Here is a 27,312-nt window from a genome sequence, read left to right on the forward strand (position 1 = left end):
AAAGGTTCATGTGATTGAAGCAGTGGCCACAGATAGGATGTCTTCTATGTAGTCCAGGGGAACATATCATACAGTTAAAACACAGAACCTGTGAGGAAGAGTTTGAAAGACACAGGTGGTGAAAGGTACAGCAGGAGACAGATTTAGGGCTTCAGAAGTAATTGGGGAGTGCAGGAGGAGAATGGATACAGGATGCAACATGGGTCAGATTCCAGAATCCATATGAGACTGAGGGAAAAGTTCATCCCATTTTAGCAATCAGGAAGCAAAAGGACACATTTTTGCATAGGCATTTGCAGCTGGATTCATGCCCATAAAAACTCCCGTTCATTTCAGAGCTAGGCAATGTCAACAGGAGCTTTCTCTGTGATCTCACAGTTTCCATAGCTGGGCGTAAGAGCAGAATACTGTTTGAGGCTGCAGATCTCATTCTGACAGCAAATCTTTCTGGGATTTTCCCTGTCCCTGGGCCTCTCTCCTGCATGGATACAGCTGGAGAATAGTCAGTGGTGCGTGTGGTGGTTCAAATTGCTAAGGGGATTTAACATCGAAGACAGAGATTCAATCCAATGTCACTGTGGCTGTCACTCTATTTTACCTATTGGCTGGTGTTTGCAAATATAACAGAGAAGCTGCCACATGCCCCAGCTGCATTTCTGTATAGTTTAAGAATGTTGGTTATTACCACTATCCAGAAATGGAAGTCATATTACAATCATCTCAGGCCATCCTTATCACTGGTCTGACATCACAGAAGACAGAAGGAAAATCAAGTATCTATTTTGGTAGCATTCTTGCAAGATCAGTAGCAATTGGTAAAGAAATATCTGTATTTTTGCAACAGCTTCATCCTTTGGAGTCACGTTTAAAGTAAAGGAGCTGCTCGGTCAGGATTGCTGTATGTTTTAAAATTTAAATTCATGTGCTCTTTTCCAGGGCCTGAATCTGGCATGGTACGGTTCGCACATTAGACAGCTTGACTTACTCCATCAGTTTTGCCTGTACTGGAGTCTGCATATCTGTTAACATGGCAAATATAAGAAAAACTTAACTACTTTACCTAGCTACCCTCCCAGTATGGAAACCCACCTGATAACGTCTTCTGTCCTTAGCTGAGCCTGTAGTACGAATGGGAGCTCTGGCTTTTATGACCATCTCGTATGTAGTAAAAGAGTGCTGAAGGCCAATACTACATCAGCAGGAGCATCCTGAGATCCTCCTTTAAAGTTTGTCACATCAATACCAGTAACTGGGAGGAAAAGGTTTCAGATAAGTCACCTGGGGGCAAGTCAGTCATGATACAGCTGCAGCCTTTGAGGTAAAATACATAGCCAAGAGAGACCACAGGAAAGAGAGAAAGGAAGTTTAAAGAGAGCTAACTACAGTCAGTCAGCAGAATCTATCAAGTTCAGCTTATAAGCAGACCTCTCCTTACCTACTTTCTTAGTCTATGTAAATAAACATATAGTTGATGAAAGTAAGTGGCTACCTCCCATTAAAGAAGCAGTCACTACTAGACAACAGGCTGTTATCGAGGGTCAGGAACTGTCATTTATTACCCTTGGGCTATCTGAAGGTGAAGCGAAATGTGATTATTATTTACAGAGCTCTGAGGTGTGCCTGGAGCAGCCCTGCAATTAGAGACAAAATTTATTCTAATTAATTGGCAAGGGCTTCCTATAGCTTTGATTAAATTAGGTCACATTAATCTGAATGGGTAACCAGCTGTCCGGGCCCTGAGGGCACCGCCAGCCCTCCCTGTCCCTGCCCAGCCTCTGGGCCTCCCCCACTCTGTCTAGCCCCAAGCCCTCATCTCAGCCCAGTGCAGGGCCATCAGTTCCTGCGATGCCACCGATGCCACCATGGTGTGGGCTTCAGCCCCACCACAGCCCCTACCTGGCCACGGACCCCCCCGACCCCCACCCCAACCCCAACCCGCAGGCACCCACCTTGCCCCAGGGAACCACTAGCTTCACGGTGCCCTGACACCAGCAAAGCCATGTCAGCACTTCAGAAGTTAGACTTGCTGCAAGTGAAACACGTCCTGCTTAGTGCTTCCTATGGAGACTTGTCTACAAAGCATTCTTGTTTCGCCTGCATCAGATTGTTCCTAAGTATCACAGATGGATTTCAGCCTTTTTCTGATTGTTTGAACCTCTATGTGCTTGTGGGATCCTGGTCACAGTAATACTCATTTTACGGAAGAACCGAATTGCTTTCTTTTATAAGCAGAGTTTTATAGCGGGAGAAAGCCAAAGTGATACCACTCCTGGAGTATCTTGAAGTCAAAACAAATGCAGGCATAGTTCGAGGAAAGTCAGTCATGTTCTAGTAAACAGATTATTTAATAATAAGGGAATAAACAGAAGAGAGGATGAAGATATTGAGAAATGAGTGGTGGGATCACAGACAGTTCTGTATTAGAAACAACTGGGAATTTTAATCCCTCATGCAGCCATGTCTCAGTACTCGATAGCTGGCAAGATATCTGTCAGCTAATCCTGGATGTCCCCTCTGCATTTTATTCTGTCTTACCTTTTAGCAGAGGTCTAATACTAGTTCCATATTTTCATTCCCAATTCCATATTTCATTCCCGTTCTGTAATTTTATTATATTCAGAGTTGTGATTTTTTTTTGAAAGACTATATTACCATATCTTTTTGACTGTGTTTGGACTTTTCTTTTGGTGTGTGTTTAGAACTTCAAAGGTTAATAAAGGAAGTACTTTTTTCTGTTTAATTTGCTATCTGTGTACCATGATTGCTGACACCATCCTTCAGAAGAGGTACCTAACAGCCAATGATGCTGAACAGAGCCACAGGGGAAATCAAGGATTATGTTGTCTTGCACTGAATTGGCAGTTTATAGACTTTTAAACAAGGTGACCTCCTGACTTGGAAGGAACTGTTGTGAAAACATAGGACACTAATTGCCTGTTTCATACAAGCTTCAGGTGAAAGACATTTGGGAGATTATCAGAGTAAACAGATTGTGCTTTTAAGTCAAAGAATTTGGGTCTTTTAATTGCTTAGACATAAATATGGTAGGCTTCTGGGGGGGGGGGGGAACAATTCCCAAATAGTAAAAAGGCAAATAAGAGTTGAAAATTATTTCCAAAAATGTTCAGAACTATTTTCAGTACAACCACTTTCTTATGAGTCCATAGTCTGTGCTTTAGTTCTGCCCTTTCTAAAGAGAGTGGAACGAGAGCGAATCCTCTTGCCAGTTCGGTTGCAGGAGCTTGCTCAACACGGGGTCAGCCTCTCTCAGTTCTGGTCAAGGGAGGAGGCAGGAGCACACTGCCAAAAATGGAGCAGGGATCAGGCAGCCAAATTTGTCCCTTTTAGAGGCAACTAGCAGGTAGGCCAGCTCAGCCATATCTTAAAGCTGCATCTGAAGAATAAGTGCTCCTCTGAGGAATAGTGATTCTCATGCCCAGTGTTCAGAAGCAAATCGACATCATGGCATTTTCTCCTAGATGATACACATACTGGTCTGCAAAGCATGTGTGCGCAAGATTGATAGTGATACGTTTACTGATCCTTATAAGCACAAAATAACTACTGTAATGTCAAAATTGAAAATGTAGAATTTTTGATGTAGCTGTGTTTGCAACAGACCATTTCCAGCAAAATACTGGCCACTTTCCTTTCCCACTAAAAAGATTATTAAGACAGGGATGTTCAAGTTCTTTCAGGGCTTAGGTGATCATTCATAGTGATCAGGAAAGAACTGTGTTTGTTTTGGTTCTTGAGAAGAACATCTTTACAAGTACTGTCTTTATCTTTTTAGCTGTGATGTTTGAATATGATCTATATCTTTTCCATTTTACATGAATAGGTTACATAGATATAATAGTTATTTAAATGTTTCTTAAAATTTTTTAATGGTCCATTCTTCTGCTGTTTCCTTTTGGTAGCTCTTCTGTGCCAGAGGACTACTCAGTAGAGTATATTTGGCTGCTTTTTAGCATGGAATGCAAAAATGACATTTTGTATCAAAATATCGGTGTCCATTATGTCCTTATAAAAATACAGGTTCCCTCCAAGTCAGTAACATAGTATCTAGTTGTAGTTTGGTAGGAATAATGTGCCTAATGGTTGCTGAGAACGGAACTAACTGTCATGTTAGTGGCATTACATATCATTACGATATGGTGACACAATGAAGTCTTAATATGCACTACAGCATCCTTTAGTTTTCATGTTTCCCTGAACATTCAGTTTTGTGACAGGCGGTTGAGAAAAGCTGTCCCTGTGTAAATTTACACAATTATATTTGTGTAGCAACTCTGAAAAAGCATTAATGTATTAACTGGTAAAAGTAGCTAACTGCCATTGGAGGAGTGTTTTAGTGTGAGTGTGTGAACAGGGCTTTTGACGAATATGTTACTTTTAGATAAATTATAAATATTATATTTAGTATATGAGTATAAATGTAATAAAATATAAATCTGCCATTGCATATTCATCATATTCTGTTTTAATAGATGCTATTAATGTTTTCACAACAGCAGTGACACTCAGAAAGAAAACTAATTTGTAGGTGAGCATTTCATTTTGTAAGCACTGGCAATTCAAAAAGCTTAGATAGAATATAATTTTTTTTGAAAAATGATCGTTTCAAATGTTAAGGACAAAATTGTCTTTGCTGATCTTTACAGTTCATCTCTAATGCATATTCATGGGAGTTTCCAGTGTGAACAAATAGAGAGTATACAACTGAAGGGTCAACTTCAGGCAAGAAATAAGGATGTTTAGCTTAGCAATTAAAAATTTAAATGTTACTATTGAGAGTCCATTATTCTGAAATTATCTGAAGATTTTTACAGTCCAGAAAGCTGTGGGCTTTTTCAAATTAATCAAAACTTTCTTTATTCATATTTTGTGGTTGTAGCTTTTGGCTCCAAATTCAGCCTACCTATTCATACAAGATTTGGAAGACATTTCTGTAGAATGTATTATAGCTACAGAGACCCAGACAGAGTCAACTCATAACACAAAAGGGCCTCTTTGCCATTTCTGAATTGGGTGGGCAAGAAAATAAATAAAAATAAAATGGTGCCTTGAGGCTGGAAAACATTTTAACTTTTTTTAAAAACTTTTAAATAAATCTATCTCCAGGGCAAATAGACTGCCATGGAATCTATTACTCAAAGGCAATTTCATTTTATTATGCTTTTTAACCTTGTCTTTGCTTTGCATGAACCTTTGGTATATGATGAAAATGTCTGCCAGGAGTATAAAAATATTTTATATAGTAGTTGCCATAGCAACAATATCCAAAATACTGCATAGAATGAAAAAAAATTGATCTGTAAGGATATTAGAACTAAGTGGTAAAGAATAAGCAAGGAGTTAACACTAGATAAGAAGAAATGATCTATTACATAAAGAAAAAATGATGTTTTCAGAAGACACCTGAAGCACTAGCACATAGTTGAGATAAGATGGAACAGGAAGGCTCTTTCAGATAACAGAAAAACCCTTCCTGAATTTTGATATTCTGTACTAAGACGGTGATGTTCGGTGCTAGATACATGCAAGAATCAGAAAGGGGAAAAAAATGAGGAAAATGAGAGATATTTATTATCTTAGAATTCTCACTGTGATATCCAGAGCTGTATTTGAATTTCCTCAGCAGTGTCTTCCTCACACTATCATTTGTTATATGCATCATGCAGGGAATCATCCTTTCATAGTTTTAGTAACCCCTAGGCACCAAAAACATGCTTGTATCTGCCCCTTCGTCTTTACTCAGTTCATTATCTGTTCAGTACTGATTATTAATAATATAGTAAATAATAATAACTTCTGGTTTGAGTTTTCTTAACTCTCCAGTCTCCAAAATTGGCTTTCGCTGGTTATGGCCATTCACTGCAGCAGCAGAGCAAGGAGCTCCGCTGTGGGCACCCCACTCCTGAACTGGGACCACTGGGGAGCGTGTGCAGAGGCACTTGGCTTCCCACAGTCAGCCTGGGTGCAGCTGGGCTGAGCCTGAGCCGAATTCGCTGCAGGAAGAGTCATGGCAGTGTCGTGCTTGGAAAGAGCCAAGGAGAGAGTGGCGAGAGCAGCAACGCTAACAGGGACCAAAGAAGAGACAGAAGCAGCTGCAGCAGCAGCTGCTGCCTGCCAAGAGCATGAAGAGAGGGGAAAGAGGCAGAAACAGCAGTAGGTTCAGGATGGGATGAAGGGAGGAAAAAGGCTGCAGTGAAAGCCATAGACTAGAGATCTTGGGAAGTTACGGCAACAAAACCATTCCTGGCATTTACTAGGTGTCCTCAGCTGCTTCCATTCCCAGGCTGCCTTCTGCTGCTGCTGCCAGCCAGCCTGTCGCACAGCCTGTGACCCGTTTCTGTAGTAAATGTCCCACAGTTTGGGAAGCCTTGGTCTGTTCCCCTATAAGGTCCTATGGGCAGGGACTGCTCACAGCCTATGGTGTGTAGCACATTTTGGCTGCAGTCTTCGTTGAATGTATCTTATCATTGTTCTGTATAGAAATGGATAATAATAGCCATAACGTTAATAAAACATTGACTGCAGTGAGAGAGACTTCCAAGATGAGAAGCATTTCCAGTCAAAATGAAAGCAACATGAGGATAGCAACACATATGGTTTTAGGGGAAATTCTGATCCTGCCTTTGGAAAACATACAGCAATTCAGATGTCATGAACTGAATTTCCTTTTGGCTCATAAATTCACAGAGAAAGCAACAATAATCAAGTTCAAGAAGCAGAAGTAATGCTATATGTTTACTGAAGGTCAAATTCAATTACTGAATATTGAAATTATGAAACGAACTAGTCAAACAAGACCTCTTGGAGAACAATATCGTGTACTGAGCAATTTCTTTTTGTTAAAATGAGCTCTATTATCAGATTGCTTTTAAATTGTGTGAATGGCTCCCTTACAGACTTCAGAGCACTAAAGAAATACTTCAGTTTGCAGCTAGCAATCCATTGCTTTCTGAGCAAGTTAACCTTATTCAGTGATCCTTTCCTCAAGATGCTCTGTGTTTCAAATTTCAGTTAAGTGCTTATTATTTCTTTATTACTGGTGAGTTGTATCTACAGCTCTCAAAAAGGGATTATGAGAATAGCTGTACTTTTAAAAAAAGAAATTCCAACATTGTCATCACCTAAGTGCTTTCTGATTGCAAACAAAGGAGGATTTTCACAATGTAATTCAGGGCAGTACTCCAAAGTAAGCTTGACTCAAGTTTTTCCTTGCTTAGCCTATCTCTAAAAGAAGTAGTAAACTGTCATTATCAAGAAAAGAAAGAAAATGAAATATTTCAAGACTTACTGTAAATATCAAATTAATTATATGAGAATGCAAGTAAATATAATAATGAAATTAGTAATGCATTAATTTTATTATTAAAAAGTTGCACAATATGAGGACAGCAATTAAGCATCAGGAGACTCTAATTGTCATTAAGCCTTCCCAGGTTCATATTAGTGGCCTTTTGTGCAGAGGTATAGAAGGAAGTTTTTCACTTACCTTGAAATAAACTTGTTAAAAACTGTAGTAATGGTACTCACAACAGTACTTAAGTAGGAAGGAATATTTCATGGCCAAGTCATTAAAGAACTCAAACACCTAAAGGATAGATGCTACAATACCTAACTTTATTTTAAAGCTGGCACAAGGGGTGGAATCCGTGGCTCATAGTTGAAAAGATGATTTAGGCATTTCATGCTGAAATCAAAATGGCTATCACAGTGAGCAGAAGACTGTATACACTTCAGCACTGCCTAAAATACAGGTGAAACACTTGTCATATTAAGTAAAATCTCTATTTATGGAGTTTTTACCTGCAGAATTGGTTTTACTAGTGTGTGCATAGTCTAACTGGTCAGACTGTAATAACACCTATGCCATTATTTCAAAATGAATCTGTCATTCACAGTGAACCTGGTTAACAGGAAGACATTAAAGTGTATTCAAGTTGTTAGATTATGCCTTCCCTTTTACTTTCAGGTAACAAGCGGGTGCGGGTAGCGTTGCTTTTTTATGTAAATCCTCTGTAATTTTTTTTATGTAATAATCTGATGTAAGGAAACACAGCACATATAGCTAGGGCAAGATTTCAGTATGGTTTGTTCTCCCTATCAGAACGTGTGAAACTCATGCAGGCGACATTGCAGGAAACCCTGTTACCTAGCAGGCTGCTAGTTGACTGGCAGCTTAGGCAGAGACTGGGAAAGAATTAGACTATTGAGGGAGTCTGTGATTCTGTTTTTTATTTTATCTGTTAAAAGATACTTAAACAGTTCTTAGGGCAAGAGTTGAGTTGCATTGCCCTCTGAGGATGGAGGTGTTTTTCACTAACTCAGAACCCCTGAGCCCCTGGGGAAGGGCACGGTCAAAACCTGGAGCATTTGTGAGGTTTGAATACTTCCACAGATAGACAACAGGCAACTTTTCTGGATTGTAGTTTCAGACTTAGGTTGACAGAGCAGATTTTGTCTCATCTAACTTTGCCTGTCTTAAAGATAAGCATGTAATGAGGAATCCCACCCCTCATTTCTGCCTAAGACACCGAAGGCATCTTCTGCAGCCACTGAAGGCATCTTCTGCAGCATTTTAGGTTCTGCTCTGAAAGCCAAGCATTGCACTGTTAGGCACTGTGACCTAAAACTTTCAGATGACAAAGTCCTTTTTATTGGAACGGACCTTAAGAAGCTTCTCTGTGGTAAAACAGGGCTTCTGTAACAGAATCAGAAATTTAATTAGAAAAAAAAAAGATTTATGTGGTGTTTCTTTTATAAATTGCCACTGATTCTCAGGATGCTGGTTTGTCCATGACTGAATACTAGTTTTGCAAGATTATCTGCTTTATTTTTCAGTGTGCAGCAGTAGACAAAAGTATTATCCACCCATGAGATAGAACTAGGTAGAGAGGGACAGAGTTCCTGATTGAAGAGAACTGTGGAGTAGTTTCATATGTTGTTACTGGGCTACAAGATTTTATTGTGCATATTCATTACCAATAATCTGTCATAAGGCTCTAATTAATAGTTGATGTACCACTGACATAACTTGGAGAAGTCACTTTATATGTTAGAGCTAACAATGAAAATATTGATGGTTGTCCTCAGTAAATCAGTGACTCAGTAGAAAAAAAATGTTGATTTTTCTATTTGGTAAGTAGTCAGGGGATACTGTGGTCACCCTGCAGCCAGCCTCCTTGCCAGCTGGCATTAAGAGTGTATCAGCATAATTAATTTCAAAATCAGTCAGCAGATTATACTGAACAATATTTTCTTCAGAGAAAAACATTAAATAATAGAAATGTTTGCACCACTGTAAGTGTCTCCATTCTGTTATCTCAGCAGCTTTACACATTTCTTTGTTTTGCACCTCACATCCCCTGGCAGTGATATTATTTTGCCTGTTACCTTAACAGATGCTGATGAGTGTAATGGTTTGCTGAAAGCTGAACAGCAAATCTCATGCTGAGCTGGTGGGAGTGCCCAGATCTTGTGGTCGCAGAAGAGGAAAGATATATGATTTATGGAAGAGAGCGAAAAAGAAAAAGGAGCTGACACATTTCAGACACAAGAAACAGTAGTAGAATTCAGTGCCAAATTGGGGGGTGACATTTTCTTCAGATTGTCGTGTATCTGCCTTCATGTATTGTTTATTTTCCCTGCAGTTCAGAAAATTCATATTTTGTATTCTGTTGGCTATATCTAGAATACTGAGCTATGTACTTTCATACACTGCAGGAACTGAGCCTGGTTGGCAAGAAAATGTAAAGATAAATCCATCTTCACACATGGGAGCTCCTTCTAAGCTGTGCAGTTCTCTTAGGCCCCCCGAGTCCTCAGAGAGCATGTCCTGAGACACAGTGGACACTGAAAATCTGCTTCCGTTGCTGGTTCTGCAACTGTTTTACATCTCTGAGGAAATTTAAGTCAGCACCTATGGAGCAAAAATACATTATTTCTTTTGAATAATATAGCCATTTTTCCACAATTATTTTCATTAAAAATGAAGCTTGCAATATTTGATTGCTTGTTCTATAATAACTTTTCTTTCAGTGTGTTCTGTGATATGTATGAACATTTTTGCTTTGCTTAGCAGTACTGTAACAAGAAGGCATCCTGTAGCTAAATACAGCTCCTTGGTTGTGTATTAGAGGAAATATTGGGTGCACTTTACAATTTGGAAAGAATTTATACTTGTCAGTCTGAACACCAAGTAACTCAGGCATAATAAATGTTAATCATTTTCTCTCTTTGAAAGACACTAAAGACGCTATTTCAGTATTAGTTCATAGGCGTGCAGGTGGCTTCTTTGTATATGAAACAAATAGTATCTCCAGCATTAAAGTTGATCAGGAGGGAAGTTATATGAGTGAAAATCCATCAGAAAAATAATAGTAGAATTGCTAGAATATATGATAATATTAATCTTAAGTAATATATATTTAATACATTTTCTTTCAGGAAAAGCCACTGACCAAATCTCTGCAACGAGGAGAAGACCCCCAGTTTGATCAAGTAAGAAACTTCAAATACTACTTAATTTCTGTGATTCCCATTTCTCAGGCTATAAACTGAATACTTGGAAAGCAGTCTAGTGTCCTGATAATGCTATCATGCCATATTGCAAAAGCAAAATCTTTCAATGTACTTTAGTGGAATTATGAGTGCTCTGCCTGAAAGTCTTATTTGCAGATTAGGAGGCTTTTCCATGGTTTCCGATCTTAATGTTTTTGTCATAGAACTTACTGATTTTTTCTGCTTGTTGGACACATGTATTATTTCCTGTCTGTTTCCTCTGATGGAGGTTTTGAAGCGAACTTTTCATCTGTTCAGAATATCCCATTTTTGAAACAGGCTTATGGCCCCAGATATTTCTTTTATGGGGGTTTCTTTTTTGGTAAATATAAGGACCTTCAGAATCGTTGTTGTTGCCTTCTGTCTCATCAGCATTTTTTGTATCTGTAGCTGTGACCCAGCAAAACTTATGTGTATGTGGCACTTCACATACATAGGCTGAACCACCTTACTGTTTTTAAAATTAAGCATAAATGCAGTTGTCAGGATTAATGCCTATATGTGACAAGGTAAATAACAATTAGAGGAAAGCAGCAGGCAGAGAAAAAGAATTGAAAACTAAAATAGAATTTATATTATGAATTAGATTTTATTTAATAAAGCTTTTATAAAATTTTATTTAATAAAATGAAATTTATACCTGGTATGAGGTTAATAAATGGATTATGTGACCAAAGATGCATTAAGTATTAAAAGAAATACAATGATAGTATATAAACTTTTTACTGATTATGCAAGAGAATTAATTTTTGTCAGCTGTCTGTTTCTTAGGAAAAAAAGTATCTAGAAAAAATTCCTAAATAAATAGTCTGGTTTTATACAAAGAAAGATTAGGAACAGAAATACAGTTGATAAATAATTTAAGTTACATAAAGGATGCCAAAACTTGCTCCCAACAAAAAGGTGTCTCTTAAACAACTAAGCTCTTTGCTGCTCCACTATTCCTGCCTCAGCTCCTACTACTGAGCTTCCTGCTGTCACTGTCACCATTAGCTGGTACTGCCAGCACCACTGTGCTGCTGCTGGTGCCCAAAATACAGAAATAGGGACAGAAATAGGAGAAATAGGAGAAGCAGCAGCAACAGAGACAACTTTGGAAGCAACTGTGGCAAATGCTGCAAGCTGTGAGTACCATATTGATTAGCTTAACTTTGTTGGAGGGGATAGGTATGGGTAGGACTTCAGAACCTGAAATGAATTTGACTTGATTTATTGTATTTTCTGGTACATGAGTTGCATTGCATCAGAAGCAGAAAATGCCTGTGAGACCCTGGCGGCCTTAACAAAGGCTCACTTGCTAATTTTAGTGTGACAAAGTGAAGCTCTCTAGGTTCTTCTGTAGCTTCTTTCTGGGGAGAAGCAGCCTGCTCCAAGGGCAGTTCAGATCAGGAGCGATGGGCAGGACTTCTTCTGCCTTGTCCTCGGGAGCTACCTGCCTATCTCTGCTGGCTACGGAGGGAGCCAGCAGGGAAGCCAGCTCCTGTACGCTAAGTAAGCTGCTTTGTGAGTACCCCTGGCTGCCTAATGAAAATTTTTGTGGTATTTTTTACCTGAATTTCAGATTTTTACTTTTTTTCCCTTCCTGTGGGAAAAGAGTCACACATAAATGGGAAAGAATAACAAATTAAGCTGCCCATGTGCAAACCCTGTGATAGTATTCCTGTAGCGTGTTAAACCAATACATAACTTCATGCATAATGGGTGGCTGTGGTTTGATTAAATATTCATGCCTAGGCAAACTGTGGCCCCTTACAAGGATGAATTATAGGATTTATGCTTCTTCTAGTTATTGCTGAGTAGACAGAAGACTGAACAATGTCAATAAATTCAAGATGAGAATAGTGAATGCTTCCTAGGGTGAAACAATTGTGTATTTCCAACTGTAGCAACTGACTATGAATATGTGTGCGGGCGGGGGGGAACAGATACAGACAAAAAAACAAACAAAAGCAAATTTTAGGTGTACACAACAGTTGTGCACAATTCTGTGTATCTGCCTGTAGTCCTATCTACCTATTTCTAGAGAGTTAGTAGAAAAGTATATAGCCAAGCTTGCTTAGACTTTCTGTCAGAAGACCTTGTTTTCAGTTGCTTGAAATTTTCCAAACAAACTTTCCAGGATCAAATTTTCAAGCCAGCTGTCTGCCTCAGCCTGCTTTGTGGGCAACATTTCACTTTTCAGGTGTCACGTTGTTTTGCTCTTGAATAGTACAACTGTTTTGGGGTCTTCTAGTGCTTCATGATTGGAAGGGGGGACCTGAAACGTGCGAGATTGATGAGGCTACTCTCAAGAATGCGGGTCAAACCTCTCAAAATCATCTTAATTTGGCTAAATTCAAGTCAGATTTTAATTGGAAAAATTGTAGTTCACACTAGAGATTTCATAGAACTCAGCTAGAGTAGAGAGAGTAAAATAGAGCAATGAATTTATTTTATAAATTAACTCAAATATTTAAAGAACATATGGGAGGAAGGAAAAACAGACTGATAATCCCTTGCTTCTCTCTTCCAGTTAAGGTGTGAAATGCTTTGGCATTTATTCCTGGAACGCTCAGAAAGTCATCTAGCAAAAACAGGAAAGGCCATACATGACATTCCGGACATTTTTAATACAGAAGCGAGGGAGGGAAAGAGGGAGAATCCCTGTGAGCAAGCATTTTCAAGAGTCATCTAATAATTTTGACCGTTTCAATTTTAAGGCATCAGAAATGATACACTGTCGAAGGAATGTAATTTTCATAGAGCCTATTCTTAAGACTTCATCAAAATTCTCTCTTTTTAATTTGAATTAAATTAATAGGTGAAACTAAAGTGGCCAAGTCACTAGTCACTTAAAAAGAATCCGAGCCACATCTTTTATCTATAAATTAACAAGTAGCAAAAGTAAGGTATGACCTAGTTTAAAAACTGCATGGTTTTTGCAGGTCAGCTACAGATGTGGGAAAAAACAGCCAAGCCAAAGCTTTGCAATATCTTAGGACTGACAGAATGGAGCTTTAGGTACCCAGAGTACTCAGAATTAAATTCAAGCCCCCAAACCACTTGAAATGATGGGAAAATATTGTTTAGTTCCCCTAAACAGCTTTATCTCTGGCTTGCAGAGAATCAGCATTTTTTCTGCCCATTCTCAAACACCATTTTTAGGATGGTTCTCATCAACACGCTTTTTTTCATGCGTAAGCATCCTGCAGCTACAGGACTGGGGTATTGAGCAGCTCTATGGATGTAGTGTCAGTGACTCCCGTTAGGCAGATGTCATGCACCCGGCGATACTTTCCTGTGGGCTCTGTCTGCTGCCAATTGCATCGCCCTCCTCAAACTCAGAACACTATCTTGAGCAATGCATGAACTCTGAAATAATCTTACTTATCCTGACATGCAAAACATCTCACCATTCACCTTGCAAACTGCATTACTTACACTGGACTATATTTTCCTTTCTATGTGTGCATATATATAAAGAAAATATATACAGTTTTTATATATGGCTTTACATATTTTTATAATATATTTAAAAACACGTTTTAAAAATTCCTGATTAGACGACTCTAGTTGCCTACTGCCAAAAGAGCACTACAGTTCCATCATTAATATGCTCTCTGTCACCAGTTACAGAAATGTTATTAAACATAGTAGTACTGAACTATGACTTAAACTTCCTATTGCAGGAAATCATAAAGTTGCAAAACATGAAAAGTTCAAAAGCTAGGGTAAAAAACCCATGATTATTCAAGAAAGAGACTTATCCTCTCCCAAGGAAACGTTTTTATTAGTCTTCTCTCAGCCCCTACTAATGTATATTCTGTTCTTGCCGTAGTATATAAATTTTCTGTGAATTGACCCTATTGGAAGCAGAAAAAGGGCACTGTTAAAGCCTGGACCAGCAGACATTTTTCCAGATAAAAATACAACATGAGTGTAATGGTTTGGCCCTACTTACGCACTTCCATGGAAGTGAATACTTAACAGCAGGACTGTTAGTTTTCATGTGAAACTGTCCATATGAGGTGCCTGTTGTAACAGTTGCAGTATAAACTGTATAAGTGTGCTCATTTTCGTTATAATACTCTCTTTTTAGAAGTGCAGTAGATTAGAGAATGCAAATTGGAAAGCAGAAACATTTTGTGTTTTATATACTTCTAGGAGATAGAAATCAAAAATAGCTCAAGCTAAAAAAAGGAAAATAAAAACGTAATCATAATAAATGTGAAAACTACAAATATACATAGATAAATTAAGACACTAAGCAAAGTACTAATGGCCAAGTGTCCCTTTTTCATAACAGCTTAAACATGGTGGCTAACATGCCAATAATAATCGGCTAAGTCAGTATTCCCATCCTATATTATATTTTTTAGATACAGTCTGTGAATAATCACATCAGCATCATTAGTCTCTTTTCTGTAGCAAGTGTATAGCTGTAGTTGGCCCTCTTTGTGTTTTCCCTTTCAATGCCTATTCTGCATTGTCCTTCTTCACTAGCAGAGGGGCACATAATAGAGAGAGTATAAAAATTGGTGCTGATGGGGCCACAGCAACAGCCATTGGCCTCTGCTCAGAGGTTTGAGTTGAAACAGCATGTAAAGAACTAAATCAGAAGGCAAAAGTAAAGGTAGCACATCAGAACTGAACTTGCAGTGCAGTAGAAATAAATGTGCTTTCATGTAATATATTATCTTCATAGTAAAATAGCTATAAGCATTGCAGATTTATGGGCAAGTAAGGTGAAATTACGCATCTACAAAAATTATGATGATGACCTGTTTTTTAACTCACACAGCCAAGGTCATAAATGAAAATTAGTGAGTCCAACTTAAGAGTTATCAGCTTTAACAATTTGCAGAGACATATAACTTCACAGACCTGTCAAAAATATGTCTTAGAGCTGAGATGCAAATGAAATGACATCTTCATAAGCACAAATGCTCTGTTTGCTCCTAATGTTACATTTTACAGATTTTTGCATTAGAGAGTTGGCTTATTTATAAATCATATCATTTGCAGAAAAAAATGAGATGTGTCTCAAAGGGCGCAACAGCAAATACAGCATTTAGCTACTTTGATTAGAGTTTAGGGCAGTACATCTCTTCACCTCCCCCCCCCACCCCAATCTAGAGTATTCGAAATAGGAATTTTATTAACTTTATCTCCTTAATTTTATATATTGGAGATGAAAACCTGGTCTTATTGGGGTCCATCAGAGTTTTGCTGTTGATTTCAAGGAGCAAGGATTTCATTGAAGCTTTTATTTTTCTTGCATCTATATTGCTTATAGTTACATTTTTTTGTTATAGACATGCATGAAGTGGAAGAAATGTTGAATGAAGGGAAGACATTATTGCGTAGCTGTGGGTATCATAAATATAGCTAAGACAATGTCTATCCAATTCTGCTTTTGGTAGCATTGATAGAAAATGTAAAATCTCTCTCCTGATGTAAATTATTTTGAATCTATACAGTTCAATTATTTTGAATCTGATTTAAAAAAAGAATATGCAAATGAGAAACTTGCAAAAAATAAACTAACACTATGCAAAAATGAAATTCTGCCAGTCTGCCTTATTAAAATGACAATAAAATGGACATTTAACATATATCGTAACATGGATAGCATAAAAAAAAGCCACAGTCAAGAAATTAATGATATTGTTGGACGTTGAGTGCAGTTTTGAATTTATTTGCTGTTAATATAGAAATCAACATTATTGATCTGCTGTTAGTGTAAACTTTTCTTATGTTTGTATTTTGACAATATAATAGGACTTTTATGAAGGTGCATAAATTGTATCAAACTATATGGGCAGAATTTCATTAAATTTACCTTTACATATTAGTCCAAAATAAATATTAAGCATTTACATAAAGTATATTTAATGCTCTGTGAACACAAGTTTTGAACAGCTCTGTACTTGTGCAGATTTCTTATCCTTAAGCTATACAGTAGGTAGTTCATTTATGATGGAAGAACATGATCATTTGTACAACAAGGACATATTTGTACATCTGTGCACTCCCTTTCAGGAGCAGCACAGAGCTAGAATTCATTTCGCTCCTGGATTTACTTCCAATAAATGAAAGGGTTGAGTAACCAACAGGCTGGCTAGACTTCCCTCCCTTCCTGTTCTCTGAGAGCCAGGTCTTTGCCCATTCCACCCTTCCTTCCTGTCTTAAAAGTGCAATCACAGAAAGATGAAAAAAGAAGTTATATTGACCTTTTATCCCTGCTGAAGACACACACTGTAAATTCAGCTGAGAAAGTATGGCATGAGGAGATTTAACAGGAGTCACTTTGACTTTTTATGGTGAGTGAAATTGTGTAGTTGAGATTTAGCAACACTATTGATACATGCTTCAGAGAATATGCAGAAAGATCAGATTGAAACAAATTTCCACTTACAGTTAAATATTGTGATCTCTTGAAAGATACTTAGGTTTCAGCTATTTATTTTTTACTTACAAGCTTTTCATGATCTTAAAAATACATTCTTTTCTCAGAAAATTCTTTTGTCCTTCCTGGTTTTATACTCTTCCTCAGCAAACCATTTTTCTTTACATCCAATAATTAACAACTAGTGTTGTGCCAACCTCAGAAAAACTTCTTGCAAGCAATAGAGAAGCTATTGAAATGTCTAAGTGTCCTCAGCTGATAGTGAGTAGGAGTTTGCACTGACACAAACTGATTTATGTCTTTTAAGTGTTTAAGTGCCTTATTCTTGAAGGCTTTGGTATAATTTGGCTTGGGCTGCTGTAATTCTTCATGAAAGGCCTCCTGTCTCTGCTGCAGGCAATGCCTTCACACCATCTTCCACAGCAACTTGTTTTACATTCAGGTAATAAAATATATTGAAAACACTGGATTGAAAACCTGTATACTTTCCTAAAATAGTACTTTTATAGAAACAGATTTTTTTTTTTTACAGAGGCAGTTGATATATCTTTCTACTTTAATGCTCCATGTTTAATTTTAAGCCATAATACCTGACTACAATCAAAATAATAATACTTTATCCTAAAAATGTTTCATAAACTTTAGACTACACATCACTGTGAATTAGTTAAGTTCTGAGGCTGAATAACTGAAAACTTACAGCAAAAGAGATCAGCTTTTATAGAAACTAGCTGTCATCCCAGAAAAGTTGTCATGTAAGGCCTTGAGAGTGTTTGAAAATAGTATTTAAGGTGCTTGGTCTCCTTGTTTTACTCTTGTCTTAGTCGTGGACTTCACATGAGCTTGGTCTTGTATGAGACGTTAGACTCTACTGTTGTTCTTCCACAAGCCTTTAAACATGCATGGTGTTTTAAGTTTAAGCAAGTGGGTAAACCTGCCAAGAGTTAATGACACAATCAATATACTTGACATGAAGTACAGTTTTCAGCACTTGGCTGCTGTTACTCAGCACTTTGCAGGATCAAGCCCTGCAGGATCTTGAAGAGGTCACAAAACTCTAGGTCAGTAATTCACTCATATTTTAAATAGATGTTATTCTCTTTTCCTAGAAAGTACTCAGATGCCATGGCTGTGAACATTCAGTTACAACAGGTATATAATCCTTTTGCATAATAATGGGGTTTTTTTTACCCTAGCTTTTGATCTTTTCATGTATTGCAACTTTATGGTTTTGCTGCAGTAGAATATTTAAGTCATAGTTCAGTAGTACTATGTTTAATGACGTTTCTGTAATTGGTGACACAGAGCATGTTAATAGTGAGTGAGCATCAATGCTCTTTACCAGTATGCTGCTAGAGCTGTTTGATCAGGAACTTTTTAGGAATGAGTTTTAGCTATATTTTATCTATTTGTACACACAAAGATACATGCAACTATATATATTTTCCTGTGTATATATAAAGGAAAGAAATCTAGTTTAGTAGATTACTAGATTAGCAGAGACATCTAAGTAATCTAATTTGTGAGGCTAATAGTGAGATGCATCTGTATGTTCCGTTGGTTAAGATTGTTTCAGAGTTGGTTGGTTTTCTCAATATATTATGAGCTTGAAGAGGGGCATCCAGCTGTCAGATACAACCCATAAGACAGTGTAGCTGGTCCGTCACTTTTCCTTTCCTTATAATGTGATTCAGACTCCATGGCTGTTGACACTATGTAACAAAAAAATAAAAGTTCTCTGGTATGTTGTAAGATATAATACATATTTTTAATGCACTTCAGTATCATCCCTGGAAAGACACACAATCGAAATGCAGCACATTATATTTCTGCTTATGTTTCAACAGAAAATTCAGAATACTAACTCACTGCTTGTGGCACAGATTTAGAACTTCAGAGAAGAGATGAAAATAAGAAAGAACGTGTCTAACCATTGAATGAGTACTTTTTTTTAAGGAGAAGAGGAAGCTTGAACACCATTTGATTTGTTGTGTTTTCTCCACAGGTAATAAGCTCAATGAGCTCCCTTTCAGAATATTGCCTACCCTCTATTCTGCGCACTTTGTTTGATTGGTATAAAAGACAAAATGGCATAGAAGATGAATCTCATGAGTACAGACCAAGAACAAGCACTAAATCCAAAAGGTATAATTTTGAATATGTATACATGCATTATTGATGGATTCCAAGGTAAAATGTATTCCATTTCACCCATCAGCTTTTGTTGCATTCTAGTTGTTTGAGTGTTATTCTCACCTTCCTCTGCATCTTCTGGGAACTCTGCTCTTGGCTTTACATGGATGGAGTGCAGCTATCATGTATTTAAAATTATGCTCCTGTTAGTTCAAATATTGGTTCTGACTGCCATTTTTTTGATGCTGTAATGTCATTTAAATAGTGGTTTCTATAAACTGTTTCTGTCAGCTTTACTCTTGTGAGCAGGCAATAATTCTCTGACACTTGGAAGGATTTATTTTAGGTACAGCATTCTGGTTAGTCACAGAATTTCATATACACCTATCCTCAATCCAAAAAATTGCAGATCAGTTGAAGAGCTTTATGAAGCTTGACTTAGCTCTTACAACAAACAAGCAAACAAAAAGAAAAAGCCACAAACAAGTATCTTGATCTCTTTCAATATCAGTGACGGCTCAGTGCGCTAAGGCAACAGCTTGAGCTTGGCTTATACTGAGATCTGAACGTTTCCTACAGGTATATTCTTTTAACTTACAGTTTCTCTGAATACTTTGGTATTACCTTTACACACTTTTAACAAAACAGCATGAGAATCAACACTGGCAGATCTGCTGTTTGGAAATGCATTGGCAATTCCCCACATTAGGATCCCAATCCAGCAAGGCAATAGCTGCTGGAATGAAAGGGTAGGAACTGTTTTAGATACCTACAAGGTGGGCGTCTACCTGAATCAGACTCTTCAGGCCCTCTTTGTGGTCAGTGGAAGTCAATTAGATGTCTGCTTTTAAATGGAATGAATCGCTACCTTAACGTGCCTCTTTCTCTCCACTGACTGTTACAGGAGCCTGTTGCAGGGAGACCAGCTCAGATACAGGTATCTTCAGGAACACCAGCGAGAATCTGGTTGAAAGTCAGTTTAGCAGTGAAACAGGGCCGCTCTGTCAATTAATAGTGTTACAAAAAGTACATATAACCAGCCGTTTCTCAGGTTATCTGAAACAAAGAAAACCAAAATGAAAATAATTTATTTTGTCATTGATCAAGCAGAGCTCTTAAATGCCTGCTTAATTATAAGCACATAAGTACAATTGAAATCAGTGAAGTGCTTACGTGTATAAGAATTACACTGGAATCTATTGTTTTCTCAGATGTCTTGCTTAAATCAGTGGTAGCTTTGCCTTGGAGAGACTGCAGGACTGGCCCTTTCAGCTTTCGTTTTACAAAAAGAATTGTTCATTTCATGTCAACTTTTCAATGTACTTTGAAACTGTGAACAGGTGATCCAAACAGATGTTGCTTGTATTGTAAGCTACTTACCTCAGACACGTATTCCTCCATAATGCTGCACACCAGGAATGCATTTTAACATCTTATAAATGATGCCAAAGTTAAAAAATAACACTAGAACAGTTTTAAAAAGAATATGTAGTTTGTTTATGAATTCTCAACCACTACTTTTATAGTGGTTTTCAGAATCCAACATGTCTAAATCTGAATTTGATAGCACAAAATATTTTATTCTGTTTGCCTCCAAAATGTAATTGAGTGCTATCAGCAGTGAAATTGAAATATAAAATCCATTTGTTATAGAATCTGAATTTTTTCTTTTTTAATTTTTTTTTTTCCTGAAAGAGTACTGTGTTGGTCTTAAGCTGGAAAAATTGAGGGGAGAAATGAAGAGTGGCATTTCAACATCTGAAAATTGGTGAATGTAACAAGTTAGATTTGTTCTATTTTTCTCAGATTTTAAGAGCATATCAATGCATTACTTTTTGAAATGCCGGACTACAATTTGATAAGTAAAATACAATCCACTGTCATCTGTATAGGTGTAACTGAAGAAGGCATATAATATAAATTATGTCACATCTTATAACACTGTGTTTCTTGTTTTGATTTTGCAGTGATGAACAGCAGAGGGACTATTTAATGGAAAGAAGAGATCTGGCTATTGATTTTATTTTTTCTTTAGTATTAATAGAAGTTTTGAAACAGGTATGGAATAAGTAATAAATGATGGGAATTACAGAATATTTTATCTTACAGCCTAATTTCAAGAATCTTACTTGTTTCTATTTCCATCTTAAAGAGTGTAATAAAAACATGAGCCCTAGCCTGCCTATTTGTTTATTGTTGTTCTTTCTTGCGCATATAGGATACACAGAATTCTGTGTTCATATAGACCTCACTTTGCCAAGTTCTTGGAGTTGAACTATTTATGCTCAACTAAGTAAACTTTAAATGGCTAGCTCATTTCAGTTATTTCATTAGCTAGCTGCTACCTATTTCAACTGGTATAATATTTGTGTAGGGAAGATAGCCAGGAGTAATACTAGCACTAAGGTATGCAGCTTAAAGTTTAATATATGTATACCAGTTATGTTTTATTTTGTTTTCAGATTCCTCTTCATCCTGTAATAGACAGTTTGGTACATGATGTTATTAACTTGGCTTTCAAGCACTTTAAATATAAAGAAGGGTAAGGCTCTTTTTCGTATAAAAATGCTATGAAAAAAATACTTGCTGAATTGTTTACTTGTAGTGGTTTAAGCAGCCTGCTTTCTCAGCCATCTGACAAACAAAATTCTTTCTTATTTCATGCTAGGTACCTTGGTCCTAACACTGGAAATATGCATATTGTTGCAGATTTGTATGCAGAAGTGATAGGTGTTCTAGCTCAAGCAAAGTAAGTATAATTTAATACCTTACCTAAAGAAAATCTGAGAATTTTTACTTGGTCAGCATGTGGATATTCTGATTTTCTCACTTTCTTAAAAGAAAGTGTAAGAATAAATTTCAAGTCACCTGTTCACTCAGGTGTTCTAGGGCAGAGAAGCTGAGGAAATCACAGGCTTTCTCCTTCTAGTCAAGTGATTCTGAATAAATTCAACCAGACCACAGCAGCATTATTTTTCTTGTCTCATTGATGACATCTGTGGAAAGCCCCAAGGGCTGAAGAGACCTATTTCAATTAATCTTTTTTCTATATGCTATTTTTTCTCTTAACACGGCAAACCTAAAAATGACCATACTCCCCTGCAGCGACGTTTTAAAAATTCCTAGCAGTTATTTCATTTTAGAACTTAATGCAACTGCTTCTGAATCCCTCTTCCTGCATTTTTTACAGTAGATGGTACAACAGTGACATATAACACATTGTAGAGTCCGATCTTAAATTTTGAATCAGGAAACAGATAGATTCTGAAACTCATGTATCCAATATAACATCTCATCATGTGTTTACAACACAAAGCAATCAGAAGAGTGAAATCCACTGCCTCGACATAGACCTGTGTCAAAGATCTCACTCTCCTGACTGCTTGGTATTACTGACAGTGAGTCTGCTCTACGAAACCAAGCAACTTAGCCGAACTTGTTTTTTTAGCCAGGTATAGCCAAAACAGTTGGAGTTCCTGGAAATCATATAACTTTTCACAGACTTCACAGCCAGGTAAGGCTAAGGCCTTACCTGTGCTTCTCAATTTGCTTCGTCAAAGTGAAAAGATGAGTTGACATCTGGATTTGAAGCTTCAAGCTGACTGTCAAATACAGACTGGACTTGTGCTCTACTTGAGGATGTCATAATCATTAAGGGAAAGGACACTAGGAAACAGGGTTACCTGGTGGAGCCAATGAGATTCTTTTCTTGGTGCAGCAAAAAATCCCTAGAACCAAATGAAGTGTTAATGCTTGAAACATTAGGTTGTTTTCCACAGCTGCGACTGGCCGTCCTCTGATGGAGCTCAATCCAGTACATATGAACAGTTATATGTGCTTGCTCTGTGGAAGTAGGAGATGAAATTTTTTCTCCTCCTCCAATTCTGAAGGGCCTAGCTAAGATGTTCCTACCCCTATAAGTTTTCTTCCTGCCAACCTACTTCTTTCAACTCTGGTGTGTTCCCTGTCAGAGGTGGTAACAATGTGTTACCTGCTACACCTGCCCATAAAAATGACATTCTTTTCATATTGTCTCAGCAGGGACAGGAGGTCCTGTTGGCTGACCTTTCTGTATGGTATTTTAATGGATAATGTGTCTCAAAAGACATCAAAACAGGGGCACAAACCCTCCGCCCGCAGTTGTACCTAATGTTTAAGTGATACTGCAATGGCTACTAGGAAAAACTGAAGGCTAGAACGGCCTGTGTGAATATTTTTATGGCTAGCATTTAAGCATTTTCTTTTGAAAACATTGTATGTACTTCCAGGAAGACTATCTTTCATCCTGGATTTTCAAAATACATGTGATGGGTTATTTTAATGATGCTGTTAGCTCCTGTGTAAAAAAGGAGCCTGATATGAAAATAACTGGAAAGATACAGTTATTCAAAGGGACTAAGATCAGGCTGTACACCTTTTTCTTTTCTTGAGTTTATTGCGTTTGGGAAGTAGTTCACTCACACCATGAGGAGAAAGAGAAGCACATTTCCAACAGCCAGTGCTGTCAACTTGACCTAATGTTTATGTGCACCAGCGAAATCGTATTTATTCATATTTGACTGTAACAATGCAGGAAGTTAATAATAGTGTGCCAAATGAGGAACAAGTGAAAAAATACAGGAAATATGAGAGGGGATTCTTGAAGATTGTGCTAATATGTGAACTTCACACAAAAATAAATCTATTCACATATTGACTCAAATGATGTTTTACAACCAAAGTTGAAGCTTTTTTATGATTTTCCCCATTTACATACCTTCCAATACATTTCAAATAAATGTATACTGTTTTGTAACTAACAAATGTGATCTCATAGATTTCCTGCTGTAAAGAAGAAATTCATGGCTGAATTAAAAGAGCTACGGCATAAAGAACAAAGCCCATATGTGGTTCAAAGCATTATCAGTCTCATAATGGGAATGAAATTCTTTCGCATTAAGATGTATCCTGTGGAGGACTTTGAAGCTTCTCTTCAGTTTATGCAGGTAAAATTCTTAAGTACAGAACTGTGTTTTTCAGACCTCTTAAACTGAACTCCTCTTCATCTTTTCTGTAATACTTTGGGTGACTTCCTACATATCATTCCTACGTAAATATATGTACAACTACTTTCTGCTTGTTCTGAACTTCAACACTCCAGTCTCCATTCTCCTGAGCATACTAACTTCTCAGCAGCCTTACACCCCAAGTCCCCATACCCTGCCCTCTGACAGAAAGAGTTTTGGTTCTGTAAACCCCAAGCCTTCCACCCTGGCATCCCGCAGCCCTGCAGCCCTGCCTAGCAATCCCCCTCTGGCTGCACACAGCCTTCAAAGTGAATGTTCCAGTCTTGACATAGTTGCCAGAGAGGAGAGAAACTTCTTATGGAGAAAGACACAGAGGAAAAGACAAAGAAATGAGGAGGGAAGAAACAAAAGCTGGCTAGAATTTCCTTTGGATTTGTTGTCTTGCACCGTACCTTCACCCCCTTCCTGTAGGGTACATTCTCTACCCAACCAGTTTGAGAACCAGTAATACAGAGCATACTCTGTCATGAGTGCTTTAAACTAACAATTTATATTGTTTTATAAAAGGAAAGAAAGTCCTCTATGTTTAAACATTTTTAAAAGTCCACATTTCTAGTTAGTAGTATATGATGGGTTCCATTCCCACTAGCATGCTTATGTAGCTTAACTTCTTTTCCCTTCTTTCTTCTTGGAATCTCCATTATGACTGCTGGGTATGTAGGCAGTCATCTGCTGCTAAAATGAATGTTTTATATAAACTGCCATGTTAAGCTCAGCTTATTGATGCTTTCTACTTAGTGAAAAATAACCATATTCAATGTTAGATGCCCGCAAATAGGGATTTGACATTGGAATACAAATGCACATGCATTCAGACACACACAGCCGTTTCTGTAAGGACTAAATAGGAATCACCTAATATTTTAATTTTCCAGTGTGTTTTAAAACGTATTTAACAACACAGAAACAACTCATTTTTCTTCTTACCTCAAAGCAGCAAGTCCGAATTAGCCATGTTTCAGTAAATTAATACATTTTCTTCTGTGTCAACTTCACGTAAGTTATTCAGAGCTGGCAAGATATCAAAGTAGTGTGTGTTCAGTGCACGTGAGTAATATGAATGTCATTGTATTCTTATGATACAGCACTGCTGGGGTCCAGTGTTCACTGTTGTTGAAATCAGTGGCAAAACTCTCATACAGTAGGCTCAAAATCTGGATGGAAGTGGTCTCTACCTTCTTCTTCACTAGAATATCTAAGCACAAAGTTAACTCCTACCTGTACTACAATGTGTCATTAGATTCACTGTGTATGTAGGAAAACCAGTTTTGCTTAGTTCGATGAAATGCACACTGTTTGATTCTATGGGTAATCTATCTACTAGTTTAAGTACCTATGTGCAGTGCCAGAGCCAGAAGCTCTGTCACACCAGCTCTTCTCTAGTAGAGAGAGACACTTCTAAAGGGTGAGCTGATCTCAGGAGCGAGCTCCAGAGGCTCCAGAAGAGCCTGTGTTTCGCCACTGGCTGCAGAAGAAACCCAGGAAGACTACTGTCTTTGCATAAAGGTCTCAGCTGCGTAGTATAAATGGCTGAAGTGACTGAAGTTATATATGAAGGTATAGAATCCTGAATGTAGTCAGGAAAAATTCTGCATGGGATAAATTGTAAACTGTTTTGCATGCACGTGCAAAGAAAAGCAGCCTTCCTTGTAATGGCAGTGGTTGTTTTCACCTTGGACCCAGAGCAGAAAAAGTGACTAGAGCAACATGATTCTGTTGTCCTTCTCAGAGAAGTTGTACAGACAAACAGGAGTGAGCAGATGCTTATCTCCTCGTCCCTACTCTGGAGCAGCACAACTTATGTGCATAGTAGCTCCCTGCATGTTTAGGACAAAAGTACATTTTTACTTTCTCTACTCCGAATTGCAGGCTGGAATTTGTGGTGGTTTGAACCATGGGTTTCTTCCCTCACATAGCACAGTTCTATATTGACTCTTAATTTGAAATGTATCCAGCAATGAATTTTTTCTCAAAATATGTAAAGTTCCTTGCCTTGAGTATCTTACCAGAAAATTAAGTTCCTTTTCTGTCCTGTATGGCTCCCAGACCATTATGTAAAGCAGTGTTTTGGGCTATTATTCCTGTTCCTGAACATATACGCCGGCAAGGCTTGAGTTCAGCCCCTGAGTCCAGATCCCTTTCACTCCCTAAAGCAACAACTTGCACAGCTGGAATAAGCGGAGAGTTTCTGAATAATCATGCTTAGAGCAACAGAGCCTTGGTCTGTTTCAGGAGTTATGTCCGGCTTTGTGCTTGCTGCAGAATGCAAATTTAGATCTTAAGACACAAATCAAATGTTTTCTGTGGGATTTTCAAGATAAAAATAGGTAGTAACACATGATGTGCATTCAGCAAACATTTGGATGTCTTTGTTCCAGCTGATATACAATTTATGTTTCTCTTTTTTTGTTTTGTTTTGCTTTAGGAATGTGCACATTATTTCCTTGAAGTTAAAGACAAAGATATCAAGCATGCATTGGCAGGACTGTTTGTTGAAATTCTTGTCCCTGTAGCTGCTGTGAGTTTATTTTTTGTGTTGTTTGCATAATTTTGTTAAATTAGATAAAACAGCTTGTGAAATAATGAATTATTAACATGAAATTTTCTTTCAGGCTGTTAAAAATGAAGTGAATGTCCCCTGTCTGAGGAACTTTGTTGAAAGCCTGTATGATACAACACTTGAACTTTCCTCACGAAAGAAGCATTCCCTGGTTAGTAACCCTGAGAAGCAGAGGCTAAAATTCTTCATCAGTAATATCTCTGAGAAAGACTCTTGGGAAATTCCTAGAATTAGATGCAAAACTTATTTCTGCATTTGGCTTTATAACTAATACATTTCTATTTCCAGAAAAGGTTATTGTGTTTACAGAAATTAACTCTATTTAGTTTATTCAAAACATGGTATAAATCAATCTGAATCAAACAGATGTTTTCAGCTTCTGGGTTTATGATTATTAAATGGTTAGGTTTTCTTATACTTACTGTGTACAACCATTAGGAGGAGAGGAGAAAGAATAGAGTTCACTGCTTGTCAAGCGAGAACAAATGAGGCATGTGGGAACAGCTCTTTCAGAGGGCTTAAATAATACATTACAGGACCTAAAATACGTATAACACATGCCCTTTTAAATCAGTAGCTTGGCTACTGTGCTG

The 27,312-nt window shown here is 37.6% G+C and overlaps 1 protein-coding gene across 1 annotated transcript in view; it reads left to right on the forward strand.

Annotated features, from left to right (window-relative positions):
- FRY (FRY microtubule binding protein) overlaps positions 1-27,312 on the forward strand; it is a 183,894-nt gene that overhangs the window by 39,589 nt on the left and 116,993 nt on the right. The window contains exons 3-10 of the mRNA XM_013962114.2: positions 10,459-10,512; positions 18,966-19,105; positions 21,061-21,151; positions 21,556-21,635; positions 21,762-21,842; positions 23,910-24,078; positions 26,585-26,677; positions 26,772-26,870. Coding sequence (XP_013817568.1) covers positions 10,459-10,512; positions 18,966-19,105; positions 21,061-21,151; positions 21,556-21,635; positions 21,762-21,842; positions 23,910-24,078; positions 26,585-26,677; positions 26,772-26,870 — 807 coding nt within the window. The remainder of the gene's footprint in view (positions 1-10,458; positions 10,513-18,965; positions 19,106-21,060; positions 21,152-21,555; positions 21,636-21,761; positions 21,843-23,909; positions 24,079-26,584; positions 26,678-26,771; positions 26,871-27,312) is intronic.

The sequence above is a fragment of the Apteryx mantelli genome, chromosome 1 (assembly GCF_036417845.1).
Source record: "Apteryx mantelli isolate bAptMan1 chromosome 1, bAptMan1.hap1, whole genome shotgun sequence".
In the NCBI taxonomy this organism is placed as follows: domain Eukaryota; kingdom Metazoa; phylum Chordata; class Aves; order Apterygiformes; family Apterygidae; genus Apteryx; species Apteryx mantelli.